The 22,007-nt window shown below is 34.5% G+C and overlaps 1 protein-coding gene across 2 annotated transcripts in view; it reads right to left on the bottom strand.

Annotated features, from left to right (window-relative positions):
• Positions 1–22,007, bottom strand: part of LOC125062149 (cysteine dioxygenase 1) — a 33,231-nt gene that overhangs the window by 1,864 nt on the left and 9,360 nt on the right. The window contains exons 1-4 of one of the 2 annotated variants that reach the window (XM_047667778.1): positions 17,169–17,297; positions 7,388–7,490; positions 6,082–6,231; positions 388–534 (exon numbers count right to left, since the gene is read on the bottom strand). In XM_047667778.1, the coding sequence (XP_047523734.1) occupies positions 388–534; positions 6,082–6,231; positions 7,388–7,488 (398 nt within the window). In that variant the 5' untranslated portion in view covers positions 7,489–7,490; positions 17,169–17,297. Of the gene's footprint in view, positions 1–387; positions 535–6,081; positions 6,232–7,387; positions 7,491–17,168; positions 17,298–22,007 lie in introns of those variants that run through there. The other variant, XM_047667777.1, reaches the window with a different exon arrangement.

Raw genomic sequence — 22,007 nt, 5'->3', positions numbered from 1 at the left:
TGTTGGCCTAGTGGCTTCAGCGTGCGATCCCTGAGGTCGAGGTTGGATCATCTGTGCACCAATGGACTTTCTATGTGAGCATTTAACATTCACTTGAACGGTGATGGAATACATCGTGATGAAGCCGGCTTGCCTTGTACCCAAAGTAATCCTTTAATAAGCAAGTAGGTGATCAGCCTTCTGTACCTGACACAGGGTCTAATGTCGGCAATCCTAAAGATGTTCCTTCACCAAGAGTATTAAATAATAGAAATACTTTGTGATCAGCCGGAATTCCAACACACAATATGACGGTTGGGAGTCCACGAAGAGAAGGACAACACTGCTTAAAAAAATAGGGATTTGGAAACTAGCTGGAATAAAGATGTTCTTAAAAATTCAATATACCTGACTTCCTCTAAGCTCCCACTCAATAGCTTCATGAAGCAATGCGAGTCTGCATGGTCGTGGATGGCCGATGCGTGACCAGGACCCCAGCAGAGGATCATGATGTTGAAAGCCCCATTTCCCTCGTCAACCAGGTTTCTCGTATACCTGAAATTGGGATATAGAGAGTGATTTGATAAAGGCAGCTAATCCATTTCATGCTGCTCAATATGGAAAAGGAAGATGGAGGAAATGTAGGCTTATAACAAATACATAATTAAGTTCTAACGAACGAGGTTTATCTGATGTTCAGTAAAGTAAATTAAAAAATCATTTAATCATATAGGAAACACAATGTACACTTATGAACGTCAAAAAAAGAAATGTATATGAAATGCTACTAACTTTACATTTAGTGCTAGTTCTCAAATTATTATATATATTAAAAATCCCCTATTATAGATATTTTCATGACAGAACAACCGTGCTGGGCCAATTAGAACATAATTTCTTATAAGGAAATTGAGAACTGGTCTTTCGCACGGCCTCAAAGTAAGGTCAGGGTATCTTTATTTCCAACAATACAGTAATTACTCAATAGTAATAATTATGTAGGATAAATTGGATACTTATTCGCTGAAACCACCAGCTCAATTGGATACCTATTCGTTGAAGCACCAACTTAAATCTTTAATTAGCTGTGCACACAACCCCACGGCCTAAGAGTCTCTTGGCAGTGTTATGATACTGGCATTTCCTCGCTGTATTACGATACTTATTCGTTGAAAGCATCAGCTCTGGGGTCCCAGGTACCAACTTAAATCTTTACATAGTGCACTTGAACCCCAGGGCTCAAGTGTCTCTACTCCATACAAAATCAAAGTTCGAGGAATCACTCTTATATTTGAGCTATTCATTATTTATAGCCTGCTCTGCTCAGCTCCAGCTTTTGTGTTTGTCAGAGGAAGTTGAGACGGGCTCTAGATTATTTATGACATTTTCAATGCCTACAGAATGTTGGGGGTGTTACGAGGGTGGAGCCCTAACAGCATGCTAGAAAAGGCTGGATTGCTTGGTAGGTCATTGCATGTAGGAGGGGTAATTATAATTTATTTTCATTATTAGGATTTAACATTTAAAGTATTCAAAGATCATCTCATAGGCATCCCCAGTAGCCTAACAATAGGGTGGCAGGGCTGGCAAAATGCCACGTGCCCCCGACCCAAGTGGGCCCCTGCCCAAGAGATATTATGTTCTATGGATGAATGTGAAGTCTCCAATACGTATTGGGCTAGTGTGGGGACTACAGACCATTCCCTCTCGCCTAAGAGAGGAGGCCTGTTGCCATTAGTGGGACATATACAACGTGTAATTGAGTACGCTGACAGTTTATTAAAATCAAACTGAGAACAACGTGTCAATTTTTACTGATAGGGCCCCATCAAAAGAATTTGCCACGGGCCCCAGATGGTATAGTTACGCCATCAACGACTTAAGAAATTTAGAATAATGCCACTGTACGATTGGAGATGTGCAGACGGTGTCGCGTTCTCACAAATTGCTATGTATCTGGTCAAATACAGAAAACTAATTGTATTCCCGTATTCTATATATAATATATCGTATTGATTTAAATAATCAATATCAGCGGAATTTGTCTATCTGGTAGATAATCCGCTGTTTTTTTTAGCAAATAATTACTAGTAAAATTGAAAATTATCGACTTATGATTGTCTGTTTAAAGAAATAAATTATAATTTAAAGTATTTACTGGATTTAAAATAATATTTGTCAACACTTTACGTCTGTTTATTAAAAAACTCGTTCATAAAATTTCCATAGATTGACGACATTGATAATATTTACATTGCAATTATGATTACGGAAGGTGTATTTTTATGTTCACAATTAATTTATTATATATTACAGAAATACATACATTATCCTTACAGACTATGCCAAACCGATAATGTCGAAAAAATTAAATAAAATTTAATAAAGTACATATATAATATTAAACATAATATACACAATATCGCTACTGTGAATTCACTCTGCAAACATATAAATATGTCGATAGTTATTGGTGTTACATAAAATGTATACGGCTCATTGGTCTAATGGTTAGTACCCCTGACTGCGAATCCATGGGTCCCGGGTTCGATCCCCGGCTGAGACAAACATCGATGTGACGAGCATTTGGTGTTGTGCTTAGATCTTGGGTGTTTAATTAGTATTTATATTTCTATCTTTCTATAATATGTATGTATATCCGTTGCCTTTTACCCATAACACAAGCTTCACCAGCTTAGCATTGGACTAGATCAATTGGTGTTTAAACATTTAGGGGTTTGAAAGATAGATAGTAGCCGATTCTCAGACTTACTGAATATGCATAAAAATTCATAAGAATCGGTCGAGCCGTTTCGGAGGAGTATGGGAACGGACATTGTCACACGAGAATTTTATATATTAGATAAATCCATTTGAATAAGTGTTAGTAACGAAGATTAGTGCTAAGTGATAAGTGAATAGAACACAAGAACCTAGTGTCTTTATATTATAGACTGTAAGTTGTATTATTGGCATTCTTATGTTAATAATAAAATACTTGCTAGGCAAGATCGTAATGTACCATGATATCTCAGTGAAGCAGTGGCGTAACTATACCATCTTTCGTGGCATTCTTTTGATGGGATATCAGTAAAAATTGTTTCTACTCAGTTTAATTTTAATAAACTTCGATATTTATTAGCGTACTCAATTTCACGTTGTATATGTCCCACTAATGACCATAGGCTTTCTCTCTTAGGCGAGAAGGAATGGTCTGTAGTCCCCACGCTAGCCCAATGCGTATTGGAGACTTCACATTCATCCATAGAACATAATATCTCTTGGTCAGGGGCCCTCTTGGGTCGGGGGCTCGTAGCCTTTTGCCAGCCCTGTCACCCTATTAATACGCCACTGCAGTGAAGAGAAAAAAAAACTAAACTTAAAAAAAAACTCGTATGTTTATTTAATATTATATTTGATTTCAGATCTTAACACAGGTTGTTAAGGATCCACCATCATGTTAATGTCGAAGCTATACAACTTGATACCACGGTTCTGGCGAGAAGATTGAAAAAGATAAATCCATTTGAATAAGTGTTAGTGCTAAGTTGTATGTGAATAGAACACAAGAACATAGTGTCTTAATAGAGACTGTAAGTAAAGGACACTTTCTTATATTTATTAGTAACCTTTTTGTCTTAAGTTAGACTAGATCGTAATGTCTTACGAGTTAACTGTCGAAATAACTTGAATTTTGAAGGAGTTTTTCAATTTTGACGTAAGAACTGTGTCTAAGAAATCGGTGGCGCTACCTTTGTAGGTCTGGGCCTCAGATTTCTCTATCTCTTCTCTATATGTATTTCTCTAGCTGTTTCATGATCATTTGTCTTAAAAGTAAGTAATAGCCTTGTACGAGCCAAGGCTGTACATTTTGCACTTTTGCCTGGGGGAGTATGTACGAGCCAAGGCTGTACATTTTACTCGCTCAGGCTTCCTTATTTTATAAGCTTAATTATTCCCTATGTAAGTACGTGCCAGGGCTCGTACATTCCGATCATCTACAACCGTGATGATTTCCTATGTAAGTACGTGCCAGGGCTCGTACATTCCAATCATCTACAAGCGTGATGTTTGTCTTATGTAAGTACGTGTCCTGGCTGTACAGTTTGATCATTTATAAGCATGACGATTTCCTACATCGTCGGAGTCACGCCCCGAGAGTATAGCCCGACGCAGGCACTCTCTTCGACTGTTACTATGCAGTCATTCGTAATTAACTAAGTCATAGGAGTTTCACCCCGGGAGCATAGCCAGACGTAGGCACTCTCTCTGTTTGTTAGATTGCACTTATTATATAGCAATTAACATAATAGTTATTATTTTGCTCATATTCTATTGTATAACGCGAGTGATAAATATAGAGTAAGTTCAAATTATTCTATTATTTCGAACCCCTGATGATCCAGGAACCGTACATTTGTGCCTGACACACGCCGTCGACTTTCTGGACATGTCGGTTTCCTCATGATGTCTTCAACGTTCGAGAGAATGTTAAATGCGCACATGGTCCATTGGTGCATAGCCATGGAACATATGACCTCAGGGATGAGAATCGCTGAAGCCACTAGGCCAACACTGATCTCGGACAATACAATTGACCAACGTTTATAAGTAAAAATTGTTTGTGTGAGCTCTGGGTATCTCTTGTCCTTGACTATTAACGAAAGGTCTGTTGAAACTTATCAATTGTAGGATAAGGAATATAATGGGAGAAATTATTCTGATGAATACTTTGCGATTAATAATAACGCACAAACACTAAAAGATATGTGGGTGTACTAAAGACACAATGGAAGGGAAAAGAAGAGTGGGCAGGCCAAAAAGAAGGCAGGAAAATAATGGCTATTGGCAAAGATTCATCTGGAAAGGGTTGGAGGAGGCCTTCAAGAAGAGTCCATATTCACAGGCGACAAACATATTACTTACATTTGAAATATAAATTAAGTATATGTTATGAGGCAAGCAGACAGGAGGCTCATCTAATGATTGATGGCATTTTAAGATTTGGTACCCTCTTTACTTGAAGGACCCTAAGTCGTATTAGTTCGGAATTACCAGTCGCCTATGGCCACTCAATGCCAGGTTACCCGCGAGTGCATTGCCGGCCTTTTAAGAATCGGTACCCTCTTTTCTTGAAGGACCCTAAGTCGAATTAGTTCGGAAATACTTCAGTACCATCTGCCCGCTGGTTCCACATAGTGATGGTACGCGGCAACTGCCTTAAATAACAATCAGTTGTGGACGAATTTTAAGAAAACTCTGAATTTGCGCTTTATAGGATTGTGAGTATTATTATTAATTAAACTTAAAAAAAAATGAACAATTAATACTCGAACAGTGTTTAATAATCGTATCAGTCAAGTGTTTAAACAAAGAACTCTTGTACAACGAAAACATTCTTTATTAAGAAATCATTCGTTCTTTCATTATTGTCAAGTACCACTTAATCCAGACTCGAAGGTCTTTTTCTTATATTTAAAACTAGCTGTGCTGCGTGTGCATAATTCAGTAAGCACGATGTTCTATAGCCTAAAGCTTTCGGTAAAGACTTTTAATTGCTAAACTTTTTTGTAAATATTGATGTCTTCTATAAAACTGTACTACATTGCTCTATTGTCAATAGTTTCCGCAGCATATAGGAATCTTTATTGGTTTTTTCATTTGGGTTATACTGTCTTAATTTAATTTATTTGTTAGACTTTTGAGTAGATATCGATGTCTTCTATAAACCTTTAGTACATTGCTCTATTGTCAATAGTTTCCGCAGCATAAAGGAATCGTTATTGGTCATTTTCATTTGGGTTTCACTATCGTAAAATACACTAAGTTTTTTGAAATATATAGCTATGTTGATCATAGTAGGGTTCTAATGGTGAAATAATTTTTCAAATCCTGCCGTTTTGGAGTCTGTTCCTGTTGTAGGAAGACAACTTAGAAGGTGGATAGACCAGATTAAGAAAACAGCAAAACATGGCAAACAGTGCCACAGTGCAGACTGGAATAGGATTTGGAGGAGGCCTTTGACAAAAAAGGGCACACAATAGAAATATAAATACGTTTATGTGTCTGAAATAAAAGGAGAGTAATTTCTAATGAACTTACCTAAAACGGTCATATTTCGCGTACTTCCGCCAGTCCTTCGGATCTGATTTATATCCAAGCATCAGTTTCTGAACATCCTGTATATTGACGTGGCTGTGCGAGAACACCCTGTGCAACTCCTCAATCAACTTATCTAAGCCAGTAATTTCTCTGTAATAAAAGTTCAATTAAGTTGATATCATTGTTCATATTTCACTTGAACATTTACAGCTGAGTCGGCTCACGTGGCTGTATCAAATAACAGCTAATGCTGATACACCAACAGCTCGCAAGAATAATCTATGTGTGAATATGTGTAAGCAGTATTTAAGATATTAAAACAATGAATGGGAAATAATACTGTTATTCATTTATCGTTTCCTCACAAAGTGCAAACTCTTAATTATCGTGGTGAGCGCGATAGCTTTAAATAAATCCCACCACCTTGAACCTCTGATCCCACCAGGACTCCGCCTCTTGCTGTAAGTCTCTTGGTGCTATCCTACTACATATTCACTAGTTATGTGGTAGGGCTTAGGGCTCCGTAGGGTTGGTAGGTTCTCACTCTAACAACCCCACGGATGTTAGGGTTTTCATATATTTACTAAAGAAAACACTTTTTTACCGGATTTAAGTTATGTAATAATTACAATTGTTATAAATTTACAATTATTTTACATTTAATCGACGTTTCGCGTGCTTTACAGCGTGCGTGGTGACGGTGACTGAAGACAAAAGGTGTTGAATGTCAAAAAAGTATCACAGCTGTAGAAAAAGTTGTATTATCTGTATTTATTTCCCCGGAGTTGGTATCGACTAAAAGATTTTTGGCAGAAATGGCTCACGGTGTCCTCTATTTTCGCGGATTGTTTATCTTGAGATTTTAATTTGGATATTATTGGTTGTCGGTTAAAAACTGTTTTCTTTAAATGTGTAAAGGTTATGTCAATTAAAGACAATACTATATATTTAGTAATATAGTGCAGCTAATACATACACTACATACAGATACTCCTGACATTTAAATTTAGACACACATTTCGCAGTCAAAAGGCAATCGCGCAAGACAAAGTTCGCAGCGGCAGCTAGTTTGATTTTAAATCATAAGATATTTGGCAAGAAATATTAGCTTTCTCCTCTGACTATTGGACAATAATTAAAGATTTATATTTCTACCTAAACGATACATGGAGAAAAAACCATTAAAGGTACTAACTCTTTTGCCAAAAATACAAATTTATTCATGAAATATAAGGCAAATATCAAAATATATAAACTAATTTGAACACATATACTAAAATTAACAGTACTGTGATAATATACTTACACGTTCAGTTTAAGCGGTTTGTCAACATACAATTGTTCCATATTAACGTTGTCTATGCATTCTGATACCTTCGTCTTGCAATTTGCGTTCTCTATCTCCATAGCTGCAATTAGAAAAATTCGTTTTATTTATATACTAGCTGTGATTACACGTTGTTCTATAGCCTACAGCCTTGCGATTCTGTAACTCACTTTTCACTCACAGCGAAGACCGCTGTGTGAGCTCGAAAAGTGAGTTACAGAATCGCAAGGCAGCTTTCGGTAAAGACTTTTAAATGCAAAACTTTTGAGTATATATTGAAGTATTCTATAAAACTGTATATTGCTTTATTGTCAATAGTTTCCGCTGCAAATTACTTTTATTGGTTCCACTTTTTGAAGTTATACTTCTTTAGGCGCGTTATGAAAAATTGATTAGAGTGAAATTTTACGATGCGCGCGCACCGTGACACAAAATTAACAGAATGAGAATGTTGCCCACGGATGATGCTACGGCATTGGACATAATTTAAAAACAATATTCGAATAATAATAGAATTTATGTTACACTTAATGTAAGAAAATAATAATAAATATTTATTTATTTAATTTTTCAAATGTAAACTGAACTTTATTAACTATAATGACTCCTTTTCCAGTCTTAGATTATTTACTATTAATTATTTGCATGCAATCAAAAACTATTTTTAATAATGCCAAAGAAGTATAATTTCTTACGCGCGTACATAAGTACACGCACCCTTTTTTTTATAGGACAGAGGGCAAACGGGCAGGAGGCTCATCTGATGTTGAGTGATACCGCCGCCCATGAAGCTCAATGCCAGCGGGTTCGCGAGTGCGTTGTTGGCCTTTTTTATAGTATGATGTTAAGTGATACCATGGATATTCTCAATGCTAGAGGGCTGTGCGTTGCCGACCTTCTCTAGTACCTCCAGGATTTGGTTCTGGTACGCCAAGACCCGACCGGACCCCACCATTTGGTGGCGGTGTTGCCGGCCGTTTAGGTCTCTTTGAATCTCATATATTACACCAGTCATTATAGACATTCGAAATCGAAAATTTGATAATAATTCCAAAAGTTTTCAAACTTCGGTCAAGTGAATGGTACATTGGGACGACAATAAATCTCATTTTGCAACCTTGTCCGCAGTCCGGAACATTGTTAAAATTGCAATTAAATTAATTTTATGTCTGTATGGTCGTGAAAAAAATTCCAAAAGTTCTGCAAACTTGGGGAAGTTTTCGATATAATATTTCATATCACGTATAAAATTTGCAACCAACCTAAGTGTACGGAACATTTTTTGTTATTTATTTTATTTTCGATATATCTGTCAAATTTGCAGAACTTTTGGAACGTTTTCCTTCAGTTTAATAAAGAACAACATTAATTAAATAATGTTCCGTATACTTAAATTGGTTGCAAATTTGACACGTGATGTAAAATAATATATTTAACACCACTCCAACTTTGCAGAACTTTTGGAATTTTGGTCTCAAGAACTAAGCAAATTATCATTTATTGCATTTTTAACAATGTTCCGGACCGCAGAGCAGGTTGCAAAATTTTATAGTTTGTTTTAATACCACTCCCGACCTTACATCAAAATTTGAAAACTTTTGGAATTATAATGAATTAATTGTCTTGACTGACTGGACTATATATGGAATAAACAAAGTGGTCAAAAGTTGAAGATTTGAGATGGTCATTTCCCATAATGAAAAATTCGGTAATCGTGCCGCTACATTTTATCACTATTAACTTGCTGTATTGTGTATTGATTTATTGTCCATTGGAAAATCTTTGATTATTATATAACACTATTGACCGACTTCAATGGCCAGAAATTGTGGGTTAGAATTGTATTTTATTATTATAAATTATATATTTAAAATAGTGTCGCTATAAAGATTATTTTATCACCTCTAAGCTAATAAATAAAATGAATGTCTTATCTGAATTTGCACAAACAATAGAAAGGTGATTGGCGCCTATTTTTCTTTTTAATTGGTTTTAATATAATGTAGATCTCTTTGGTGCGTGACGCTTAATACAATAATGACATTCCAAATTCAAATCACTATTACTTCCTAAGAATAGGAAAAATATCCATTTCGCGCCGTTTTATTTTTAATTAGTCTGCCCGCATTATTGACTGCCTGTAACAATTTCAAATTATTTTATCTCTTTGGTGACTGTAACATTAAATACAACCCACATTCCAAATTCAAATCACTTCCTAGGGATATGAGTAAAAAAATACGTTTCGCGTGTTTTTATCATAAATTTTTTTTTTCGCGCTCTCAATAATTATCGCCAGTCTCTAATATTTTTTATACTATTTTGATCTGTTTCGTGACTGAAACGTTAATACACTATTACCTCCTACAACAGAAATAAAGCATTTATTAATTGGTCCGCGTATGTGCGCAAAATAATCGAAATAATGTTATTTCGACAGCCAGTAACAAATTCAAACAATCCACATTCCAAATTCAAATACTATTACTTCCTAGGAACAACAGAGTGCATTTCGCGCGTTTTTATATTTTTTTGATTCGTCAATTTAATATCCGAATTCCAAATTCAAATCTGTTGGCTAAATTGATATTATGAACAAATTGTTTGCAATATATACTTAGTACGATAATATGTCAACAAAAACAACATATTATGATAAACACTACGTCATACAGATATCTTGTTGATGAGGCAATTCTATGACGCTCATTACTCAATGTATATCTATAAACGGCCATCTCTGCCTTACACGCTAATACAAGATTTAAACTTTGATTTTGTTCCCTTGGGCCGTGGGGTTAAGATTAAAATTGGCGTCCCAGTAACCCCAGAGCTGGGGCCAAGACCTAAAAAGGTTAGGTCTGGTCCTCAATATATCTCTTAATAGTAAAGTAGAGAAAAAAAAAATATACGGGAAAATGAAATGAATCGAAAAACAAATGTACAAGTAAATAGCTTTAAAAATTGAATTTGGAATTCCTAACCAAAGAGGTGATATTTGATTTGTGGCCAGTACGAAAAATCGCCAATTTCATATGTAAGGACCTAATATAAACCTCCAAACGAACCAATATGAAACATTGTTTAAACATGATGCGTTTCAATTAACATATACTTGACATCCATTGACATTTATTATAAATATTGACTTATAAACCTCACTTAATAGTTTATTTCGTTGAATGGGAGACACGACAAACAAGATGGCGGATTCCACTGTGTTACATTAATTAGATTTAATTGAATATAATATACTGAAACTGTCATTTTCAGTATTTCAGGAAATATTAGATTCAGGAGCTTTACCATGAGCTTTCTTAAAAACAATCCAGTTGAGATGCTGATGAGATTAGGTTCCTAAAGTCAATAGCATTTTTTCGTACCATGACCGCCTATAAGCTGAAACGTAATGGCATCGCAAGACCGAACGAAAGAACGATAAATTTGTTTAGGAATTTCTGGTGCTATGATAGCTGACAATTATTATTTTTAAACGATTTCGTCAAAGCTTGATAAGAGCTTTCAATATTGAAAGCTCTTAGTTTTACAAATTGTTAAACTTTTAAGTATGATGGGGTAAGTATTGTTCAAAAAAATTTTTTTTTAAATAATATTACCTATATCGAAGTGAATTCCTGATATAAAACCCTTTGCAAAGATATTACAAATCAACTTATAACTCGAAAATCATAAGTAACTATAATAAAAATTATTCCTTAAAATTGTACAAATTTAGTTTCAACGTTAACATTAGTTATTGAACGATCATATAATATTTTTATTTACAGCTTAAACCAGAAAAACTCGCTGAATTGAGAGATATGTTGGCAAAGAATATATGTATATGTTTATACCCAATTGAACATTGCCTGGAGACATCTTTTTCTATCTTGATGGCGTCATTTTAACTAAATAAATACTGTTATTAGAATATTTTCAAATGATTAACATGTTATCAATTTGAAAAAAAAAACATGTATGTTTATTTAAACAAACAAAAAACCCGAGGAGAATAATACAATAATTCATCAACATAATAAGGAAAATTAATTATAATAAATATTTGTGATAAAGCATTCTTATTTATTGTGAAATAAAAAACCAGACAGTAGTATAGGTATTAGGTATATAGGAGATACAGAGTAAACTCTTTATAACGAATCTCAAGGGACCAAGCGTTTTTTTTTCGTTAAAGAGAGATTTCGTTATACGAAGTGAAGAGAAAAACCAAATTTAACCAATTACTATAATAATAATTTATATATATATATATACTAGCAGATCGGCCAAGCGTTGCTGTGGCTAAGGTTTTTGTTATATTATTACATAGTAGCAAACTATTCAAGGGAAACGGTAGGAGAACACCAGTCATGGGGATCCATGGGACCATGCTTTTTTGGTGGTTATGCCATTAAATTGTAGCTTATGTGAAACGTTGGTACTTTCAACACAGCGCCATCTGTTAGAATTGTGACTATCAAATAATAAACAAATATTTTGCAATATAATAATATTGCGGGTATAAATTGAGATATAAGCTATCTTTTAAGTTAGATCAAACTGCACACGGTGTGCAAATTTCATTGATACCGGTTCGGTAGTTTAGGAGTCCATTGCAGACAAACAACGTGACACGTAATTTATATATATTAAGATTATAGATAGGTAACGATGGTGCGTTTGTGTAATGTAATCTAAGAATAATGGCAAACGTGTTAATGCAATTAACAATAATAAAGAATACAGAAAGAAGAATAACTAACGTAGCAGATGACAAGAGAAGTATAGAAACATTAAACAGGTGCCCAAGGTGCAATCAACACAAAAGAGGAAGACAATTTAATGTGGATAGACCAGATTGTAAGACAGTGGATGAACAGCATTACAAGGCAGAGTGGCACAGTGCTGACGGGATTTGGAGGAGACCATTGTTAGAAAAGGACACTCAGATATCTAGGAATTAATAATAGAAATATAAATGTAAAGTATCCTCATACCGCTGTGAATGATCCCGCCATTTTGGAGCCAACAGCTAGAGATGGCAAGAGTTTGGGATGTCGTTGATGCATTGGAAGTTGGGACGGGCATTGTTAAGGGATGCTACTTGTGTGGACACGTTAGCCCTGTCTCACCTCTCTCGGACAAGCAAAAAAGCTGGGGCGACCGCAGAGCAGGCGGAGAATATAAGAGATTCCACCAACTTCGATTTTGTTCCCTTTGGAGTCTTGGGCCGTGGGTTTCCAGTGCTAATTAAAGATTTAAGTTAGCGCCTGGTAAGTGACCTCAGAGCTGGTGATTTTAATGAATAAATGTCTAGCATACTCGCAATACAGCATTAAATGTGTCACAGGGAACATTTATAATTTGTTTTAATATTCTATTTATCCTATATTATTATTAATATGTTAAGAATATTGTAAATACTGTATGTTTGTGTGTTGCTAAATATGTTTTGCATTAAATAGCTGTCTTCGATTGCCTTGGCAACTCTGAGGTCGCGGTACTGCGGAATGGACGTTTCGCACTCGAAGGGAAACGCCGTGAGGAAACCGGTTGGCCTATGACCGTGAAGAAGGCAACTGCCTATTAATCAGGAGTCTCGATGTCTCTCAAATGTCGATGCATGTATGCTCAGCGGAAAATGTTTCGATAGCGATTGGCGAATAAAAAAGGTGGCTGAGAGTTTCTTGCCACTTCTTCTAGCTTCTACGCCCTTGACTTGCGAACTGGTAGTAAATGTATTTAGAATCAATTAAAAATCTTTTCTGGTGACGTTCATAAGTGTACTTTTAAAAAAGTGGCGGAGAGTTTCTTGTCAGTTCTTCTACGCCCTTGACTTGCGAACTGGTAATAATTTAGAATCAATTAAAAATCTTTTCTGTTGACGTTCATAAGTGTACTTGTCTATATGAATAAAGTTATTTTGAGTTTTTTTTTAATAGTGCATTATTTAAGCTAGCATAAAAATAGCAGGCTAAAACAAGCGGCTGGAATAAATGAGCGGCGAAGTTTCTATATATGTCCAATAACAAGTATGACGTTTGAAAGTTATTTTAACGAGGTAATAAACTGCAATAATATTCCCTCTCATTGCAATCCGTTCACTCTAATGATACCATTCAACGATTATTCATTACAACAACCTCAAATGAAAACTTAATATAAGTATTTACAATATTTTTAACCAAAAAATAAAATAAATTAAAATTTAAACAAATTATAGCTGGTCCTTTTGGTACACCTTTCGACAGCATTTTATTTTTTACTTAGACTCTTTAGGTCTGGGCCTCAGTTTTCTAAATATGTTTCATAATAATTTTTAAATCTAATAGGCAAGTAGGTGATCAGCCTCCAGTGCCTAACACATGCTTCTTTTTGGGTCTAAGACATGTAGGTTTCCTTACTATGTTTTCCTTCACCGTTCGTTTAACTGTTAAATGCGCACATAGAAAGAAAGTCCATTGGTGCACAGCCGGATCGAACCTACGACCTCTGGGATGAGAGTCGCACGCTGAAGCCACTAGGCCTCGCTAACGGCTACTAAACTTATACTTTTCAAGTTCCTTAACAGATATGTTAGTTCATATCTCAAAAACCATGAGTCTGAATACAAAACCCTGTATGTAAGCCAGTTGCTGAAATTCCAAGTAATTTGATACCCCAACCATTATGATAAGATAAAGAAGCAATAAAACTACTTACAGAACTAAGCCAATGCGATAATATAGAAATATATATGCTTAAGATAAACAATATCACAGTATAATACGCGAAATAGATCTTGAATGTACGCCCAACCAGGCTCCAAAAGATAATCCACTCCTTATATGGAAATTGTATTGGTTTTTACAACAAACTCCCAAGCGAAATTAGAGAATTATCACTAAATACATTCAAAGCCCTCGTTAAACGAAAATTAGTCGATAAAGCTTTTTATAAATTTTAGGAATACTTAAATGATCCTAATCCTTGGGATTGGTTTGCTCCAGTTCAAACAATTTGAATGACAATACTTGGCGATTAAAAAGAGTGGCGGAAAGTTTTTTGACAGTTCTTCTTACCCGCTCCACGCCCTTGACTTGCGAACTGGTAGTAAATGGAAATTTTCAATTAATTTAACATTTCTTTCTGACGATTAATAAGTGTACTTGTTTACCTATATGAATAAAGATATTTTGAGTGAGTTATCGCTACTGTCTGCGAACATATAAATATAGCGATTGTGACATCAAAAGAAACGTCTTTGTTAAATCTGTGCATCAGATTCAGGTTCTTGGTATATGACCTTCATCGGGTATATCCCCTGGTCGTAACATATATATAAAGCAACCGAATCCTGGGAGAACTAACCACTTGAGAAACTCATAGAAAAAAGAAAATGTTATGGTACGATATAAAGTTCGCATATTCTGGCACACATGATGGCGTCCAAATTTGTCTTAAAACGTAGAATTTTTGAGTCATATCATTATAGTCTATTCTTATATTATTATTTTATCACTACATCATTATTAAAATATATTATTACGTTATCAAATTAATATTAACTATAGTATAAATAACGCAATTCTTGTGAATTCAGCCAGTAGGAAGAACTTTGAATGTTTGTGGTAAATATCTCTCCCCAAGAGTATAAGGCCACGATACGACGAATTGCTATCGATTTGAATGTTCAGTAATAAATAACAATTTAATAACGGAACACATTTGACATTTCACAATTGGATTTAAACGCCTCACCGCGAAATTAATTCGGACACAGTGCTATTACGTATGCTCATTTGGAGGATTATTAAAGTTCACCACGTCATATCGTCGTGATCGTAGAACAATGTCGGATTTGAAAAAAATCCAAAATCCACTTTTTATCATATTTGGATACTACATTGACTAAATATTACGGCTACGTAAAAAAATCCATGTGCTTTAAATTTCAAAGTAATCAATCGGTAAGGTGACGGATTTGATAGAAACATGTGATTTTTCTAGAAAACTTAATGTAATTTAATGTTATTATTATATTTTGTTTCAAAACAAACCCTTTTGTTTGCTTGTATGCTAATTTTCATAGTTACAGAATATGAATTTAAAAAGTTATGACAAAAAAACTAACATGATTATATTATTTTGAAATAGCTGTCCGGTAAAGTTTACTATTTGTCAGATCCGTCACTATTCTACGACTGTGACGATATGTTACATTGTGTTCTAAAATAAGATAAGGTAAATTTGTCGATTGTACCACCATAACATTTTTAAACCGTGTTCTTGCAATAAATAAATTATTATTACAAAAACGTAAAAATATTACTTCTAATTTTAGATTTTGCTAGTATTTTTTTGCTTAAAACTGCGGATTAGGTATCAGGTAGGCACTTAACAATGCTTTTTTAAACTGTGGAACCCACTACCAAATATATCGATATCTGGAGAAGTGTTTATTCTCTTATTTTCACGAAGGAATAGAATGAGAGGTGCCTGAACTCCACACGGAATTTGGAAAATTCTGCTAATTTATTTTTGACTAAGCAATGAGAGATAATGTTAATGTTCTATAAGAGTTTATTATATACGATAACTCAAAAACTACCGAACGGATTTTTATACAGTTTACACTAATCGATAGATTGATTCATTGAAGGTTTAAGTATATAATTGTTCTATGTATATCAAATCTTGCTAAATCCGCAGCATAATTTATTTGTAATTTTAAACAGCTAACAGGCAAGTTATAACGTCTCTTATTAAAGAGAGAGGAGAAAAGAGATAGAAGAAGTTTTATCCTCGAATACAATTTGTTATTACTGTATATAAAATTATCTTAGAACAACGAGTAAACGGCTGGGCCGAGTTTAATGAATTAAATTTTTGATTAAAAATATAAATAGCAATAATAGAAAAACAAAAATAATTGATGCTGATAAAGATGCTCCACAACTCAAATGGAAATGGGCAGGGCAGGTAGCCCATTATACAGATGGTCCATCAGTAACGGAATGGACTGGTCCAAAATGAAAAAGAAAGAACGGCAAACCAATAGAGCGATGGGCCGACGGGATCGAAAGAGTAGCTGGGAAAATTGGATGGCACAAAATAAAATAAGGTGGTAAAAGTTGGAGGATGCCCGGACAGGGGCCGAATCTTAGAGTAATAATTATATATTTAATAATTGTATATATATTATAAACAACCTAGTGCCCGCGACTTCAAAATTAAAATAAATTTTTGTGATGAAAGACATATTTTATCTACTTTAAATTTAAATACCAGAAGTGATAAAAATATCTATTTTCATTTAGGAATCAATTTATTATTAACAAATGTGCATTTGAAATGAATAAGCAATTTATTACTATTGGCTATAATGGCTTACACATAAGAAATAGATATATCATGTGGCGGGCTTTTTTGTAGGATTATTTGAGATAAACATAGCCATCATACATTACATAAGTGTAACTAGCGGTATTAACAGCGCACGCCAGCATAGCTCGCAGATGGTAGATTTTTTTCTACTTACTTGATATTTTGTACAATTCACACAATATCTTTATAAATTGTAACCTATGTATTATTCTGATGTATAATCTATATTGTTGTAAAGTTTTATTAAAATCCATTCAGTAGTTTTTACATGAAAGAGTAACAAACATCCATCGATACTTACAAACTTTCGCGTTTATAATATTAGTAGGATATATATGAATATTTGTTGTGTGTCAATATGTGGATGAAATAAGGCTTATTATTATTTACATACCTGTAACACTTTATAATTTTCACAGATAATTTTGTCGCAAAATCACTTGTGCCACCGTCGTGTACGAATGATGGAAAGTAACTGCAGAGCAGGGATGCCAGTGTCGGCATATCAATTTCTACTTGTTAATTGATAAAAAATAATTACGTCGATAGCAAAGTGCTAACAGAAAAAGATTTCATGTAAAGACAAAATATTCGTTAGACGATTAAAATCGAAAAAATATTTAGAAACATAATATTTATATCTACAATCAAGTATACAGTATTTATAATTTCCTAACCTATAAAGTAATAATAAAAATGATTAAAGAGAAAATCAAAACAAATTTAAAAAGTTTGGTCCCTGTGGCAGTGTACCTTTAACGCTGGCAGCGTTTCCTCGCTGTATTGCGATTCTTATTCGTTGAGCCAGGAAAGTGCCAGCTCTGGGGTCACACAAAAAAAACAGAAAAAAAATTAAAACTTAGTTTTTTTTTTAATCCCTGCCCGGTGACCTCAGAGCTGGTGCTTTCAACGAATAGGTATCGCAATACAACGAGGAAATACCAGCATTGCCACTGCAATTTTTAAATTCGTTTAAATTTTCTATTTATTATTATTACTCTGTAGGTTAAGTAAACTTAGCGATTAAAAAGAGTGGCGGAAGTTTCTTGCCAGTTCTTCTTGCCCGCTCTACGCCCTTGACTTGCGAACTGGTAGTAAATGTAAATTTACAATTAATGTAACTTCTTTTCTGACGTTCATAAGTGTACTATATGAATAAAGTTATTTTGAGTTTGAGTATAGTGTAAATACTGTATATTTGTGTGGTGGAAATGAATAACTTGAAATTTTTTAATATATAAAATTTGGGTACCATTTTAAGTAAAAAATACGTGTGTCTGTGTCCCAGCTCTTCCATAGCCACCTTTATAGTATCCATTACAGTTATTTTTAAACTGTCTACAAAAAATTCTTCTCCTAATTTTGTGAGTAAGTGTGCATGTGAGTGAATTAGTGTGTGTAAGGTGTGTCTATCTATTTAACTATCATTTTAAATGGTTGACAAACTAAAGGAAATATATATGTCACTTGTAAATAATGGTGTAAGTCTAAAATTTTATGTAAAATAATAAAACTATGCTTAAAGAGTATTTAGAATATCCATGCTGATTACCTGCATCATAAACACACCACACTCACCCCATCACACACACATTTTATCATTTATATTTAATATCCTTTCATTTACGAAACCTTTTTGGTATATATTCCATCTTTGGCTAATCTTTAGTAAAATTGTTTCTTGCTATATGTTCTTTCAAATTCAAATTCTTCAATTATATAAACGATACACAAATTGGGATTATACATGTTGGTAGCCCTAACAACTGTTAACTGATGTGCTGCGATCATATTTTAATGAATAAACAGTAGATTTAAATATCAGGCGTAAATAGAATGATAGGTATATAAAGTGCTATGCTTATAAAACAAATATTTACTTTATGCTGGCTCAGTTCTGCGCTATGCTATGTTGTTCCCACGGGAATGTAAGTTCGTGCTCCTATTTCACCATGCCTCCTGCTGATAGAGGACAAGTCTTTGTTTTTATTTTTTTAATATCAACTAACTATTAATGATTTAAGATGTGTGGAACATGGTGTACAGGTTGCAGCTCCTTACAAACATTATGTAAAACAAAAAACTTGGCGATTAAAAAGAGTGGCGGAGAGAGAGTGATTTTTTTTTGTGGTGCTGGAGGAGAATGCTTGGGGTTTCGTGGACCGAGTTTCGTACAAACGTCTCGATACTTCAAGAACTCGGTATTAAGCAACGTCTATTTCCAACAGTACAATCCCGCATCCTTACATTCTTCGGACACGTATCTTAGCTGGTGATCAGTCTAATAGGCAACGATGGCGAAACGTCTTGAACCGCATCACATCTGCCCCTTCTATTACCACTACTTCATAGCGATCACGACCGCTCTGTCAAGGGTGCACCGGATAGGAATAACCTTCTTTTGGGGCTACGGGAACATCCCTGGCCCTCTCTGCTCTTCATGGCGCCTGACGGCCTCGTAGAATCTCTCTATCACACTTTCTGGTAAAGTAAAAACTAGGAGAAAGTGCGTAGTATTGTGAGTACTTTCCAATCGAGTTCCGACATCTTCCTCGTTTCCTTATCTAAGTCGACTAACCTCTGACACAGATTTATCTCTGACTGTTCCGGTGTCACATTGCTGGTTTTTTGTAAATAAATATATTCTTTCTTTAGATTTTTTCCCTATGACTTGGGTCGTTTGATTCAAGTGCTAATTAAATATTTAGGTTGACGCCTGGTGACCTCAGAGCTGGTCCGTTCAACGAATAAGTATCGGAGTACAGTAAGAAATACCAGAATTAAAGGCGCCACAGGGACTATTTTTAAATTTGGTTTAATTTTCTATTTATTATCATTACTAGGTTAAATTGTACATACTGTATATTCGTGTGATCGAAATAAATGACATAGTATCTTTTCTTTTACTATTTAATATTAATTTCTAGAGAAGCTAAAAAAATTGTTTAATATATATATATATTCAGTGGCGGTTGTTGGAGGAATTTTCAAATGTTACATTTCATTTGAAGCTGCGTGTCAACTGGCTTTAATCGATTTAAGCTTGAGCTTATAACTAACATAAAATTAGGAGTAGTGGGGTTGCGACCCTAACAAAAACCCATTGACTTCTTAAATCTAAGTGATACTTTTGTTACCTATAAAGAATATAAGTGTAGTCAAATTGGACATTTTCGGAAGTTTATGAAAAACTAAAGGCTTTAAGTGTGCATAGTTTGCACTTCTAATTATTAACTAAAATATATCTTTAACATAACTTATGTTAGCTGAAATAGTTCCCGTTAGACAACGCATTAACAGCTAGTAGAATGTTGTAAACTACAGAAAAGTCGATCTACTGTAGGTATTTCATAGATATGGGCAAAACAAGTGGCGTGCGTTGTTATTGTTTTGTTGTTTTGATAAACAAAGGGGCGCTGTCGTGTAGAAACAGTATGAAATGAAAAGGTTGTGACCTGTAGAAAGATATATAAATAATATAATTTATTATTTTTTTGGATTGGACAATTCACACCAATTGACCTAGTCCCATGCTAAGCTTGTGTTATGGGTACTAGGCAACGGATATACATACATATTATAGACAGATAGACATATAAATACATATTTAAACACCCAAGACCTAAGCACAACACCAAATGCTCATCACATCGATGTTTGTCTCAGCCGGGGATCGAACCCGGGACCCATGGATTCGCAGTTAGGGGTACTAACCACTAGACGAATGAACCGTCTATGATTTGCAAATGATGAATTGCAAAATGTGTTGCTAAGCAACTGGAAGACGGCTGGACCAATGTTTATGCAGAGAAAAATTGCACATAAATGTCTAAAAACCAGTCTATATATAGCATAGCAAAATGTTCTATACAGATAATGAAAAGGTAGGCTAAGTAAAAAATCTAAAGGCGAAGCTAGTAAAATATAGCTCAATTCGGAATCAAATCACAAAATCGATGAATACAAGGATTTTGGAGTAGTTTAAAACAATTTATTCGGTTACATTTCAATTAATACAATATATATAAATAAAATTAGCAAAACTTGTTGCTAAGCGAAAAAATCGAAGACGGCTAGACCAATTCTAGTGTTTTATTTATTCCTTGAGCTCTGAGGAAGGTTTTTCTGGAGATAAAAAATTTACGGTTTTTGTTTCGACAAAGCGAACAGTATCTATGTGGTAACATAGTAATGTTCCATATGTTGGTATGTTACTAATAATGTTGGTATGATATAAAAGTCTTAAAATGAAACGCAGTTCGCGGGCGTAGTAACAAATAAATATGAACAACAATTTTAAAAGAATGATTATATATTTTTTGCATTGTATTTTTCCATTGTTATGATAAAAATATAATGTTATCAAGTTAAAGATTACCCCCAAGTTACAATCGTAATTACGGCGACGTGTAACCAAGCAACGATAAAAGAAAAAGAGGAAAACAATTTAGAAGGTAAGGAAGGAAAGACCAAATTAGGGAAATAGAAGGATGCACAGTGCAGACAGGAATAGGATTTGGAGGAGGCCAAAAAAGGGCACAGAGATATCTAAAAAGAATGGGATGAAATGTGTTTAAGTGTAAAAGTATCTGAAGTTAAAGGCTATTATTAATGTGTGATTGGTGCGACGCCATCTTGTGTAGGTACCGTTTGGACGTATTATGAAATTTTAAATTAATTCTTTAAAAAGTACTCACTAATAAACCTAAAATTTTATCTGATGCCTATTGCGACTTGGTAATAATTGTTGATAATCTGGTATATGATACGGTAATTGCTGATAACCATCGCGATACCGTAATCAATTATATATCTATAAGTAGTCAGAAATTATCAATTATATGTTCCAATATTTTGCGTAGTTAGTTTTGGTAAGGAAGCATTCAAGTATTACGTAACGAATTTTGGGGGGGGGGGTCCTTTTTGTAAAACGTTACGATGCGGGGCGGGGATTGAATTACACGTTATTGTTAATATTATTTTCGACTTTACAGTACTTTACACCACATCATGGTAAAGGTATAAAGAGTCACTGGGTGGTCATAAAACGTTTTACTATTGGCTAAAGAAAAACGTTACGGCGCGTTAGATGGGGGGGGGGGGGGGGGCAATAATCTCCAAAAAAGGCGTGACGTAATACTTGAACGCTCCCTGAGTCAGATACTTTAAAAAAATACAGGCCATTAGGCAATAAAACCATTCTTATTTAGAGGATTTAGAAGAGCCGAAGATG

This window comes from Pieris napi, chromosome Z, assembly GCF_905475465.1.
Source record: "Pieris napi chromosome Z, ilPieNapi1.2, whole genome shotgun sequence".
Taxonomy (NCBI): domain Eukaryota; kingdom Metazoa; phylum Arthropoda; class Insecta; order Lepidoptera; family Pieridae; genus Pieris; species Pieris napi.
Note: the sequence above shows the minus strand (reverse complement) of the source record. Positions and strands in the feature narration are given on the sequence as shown.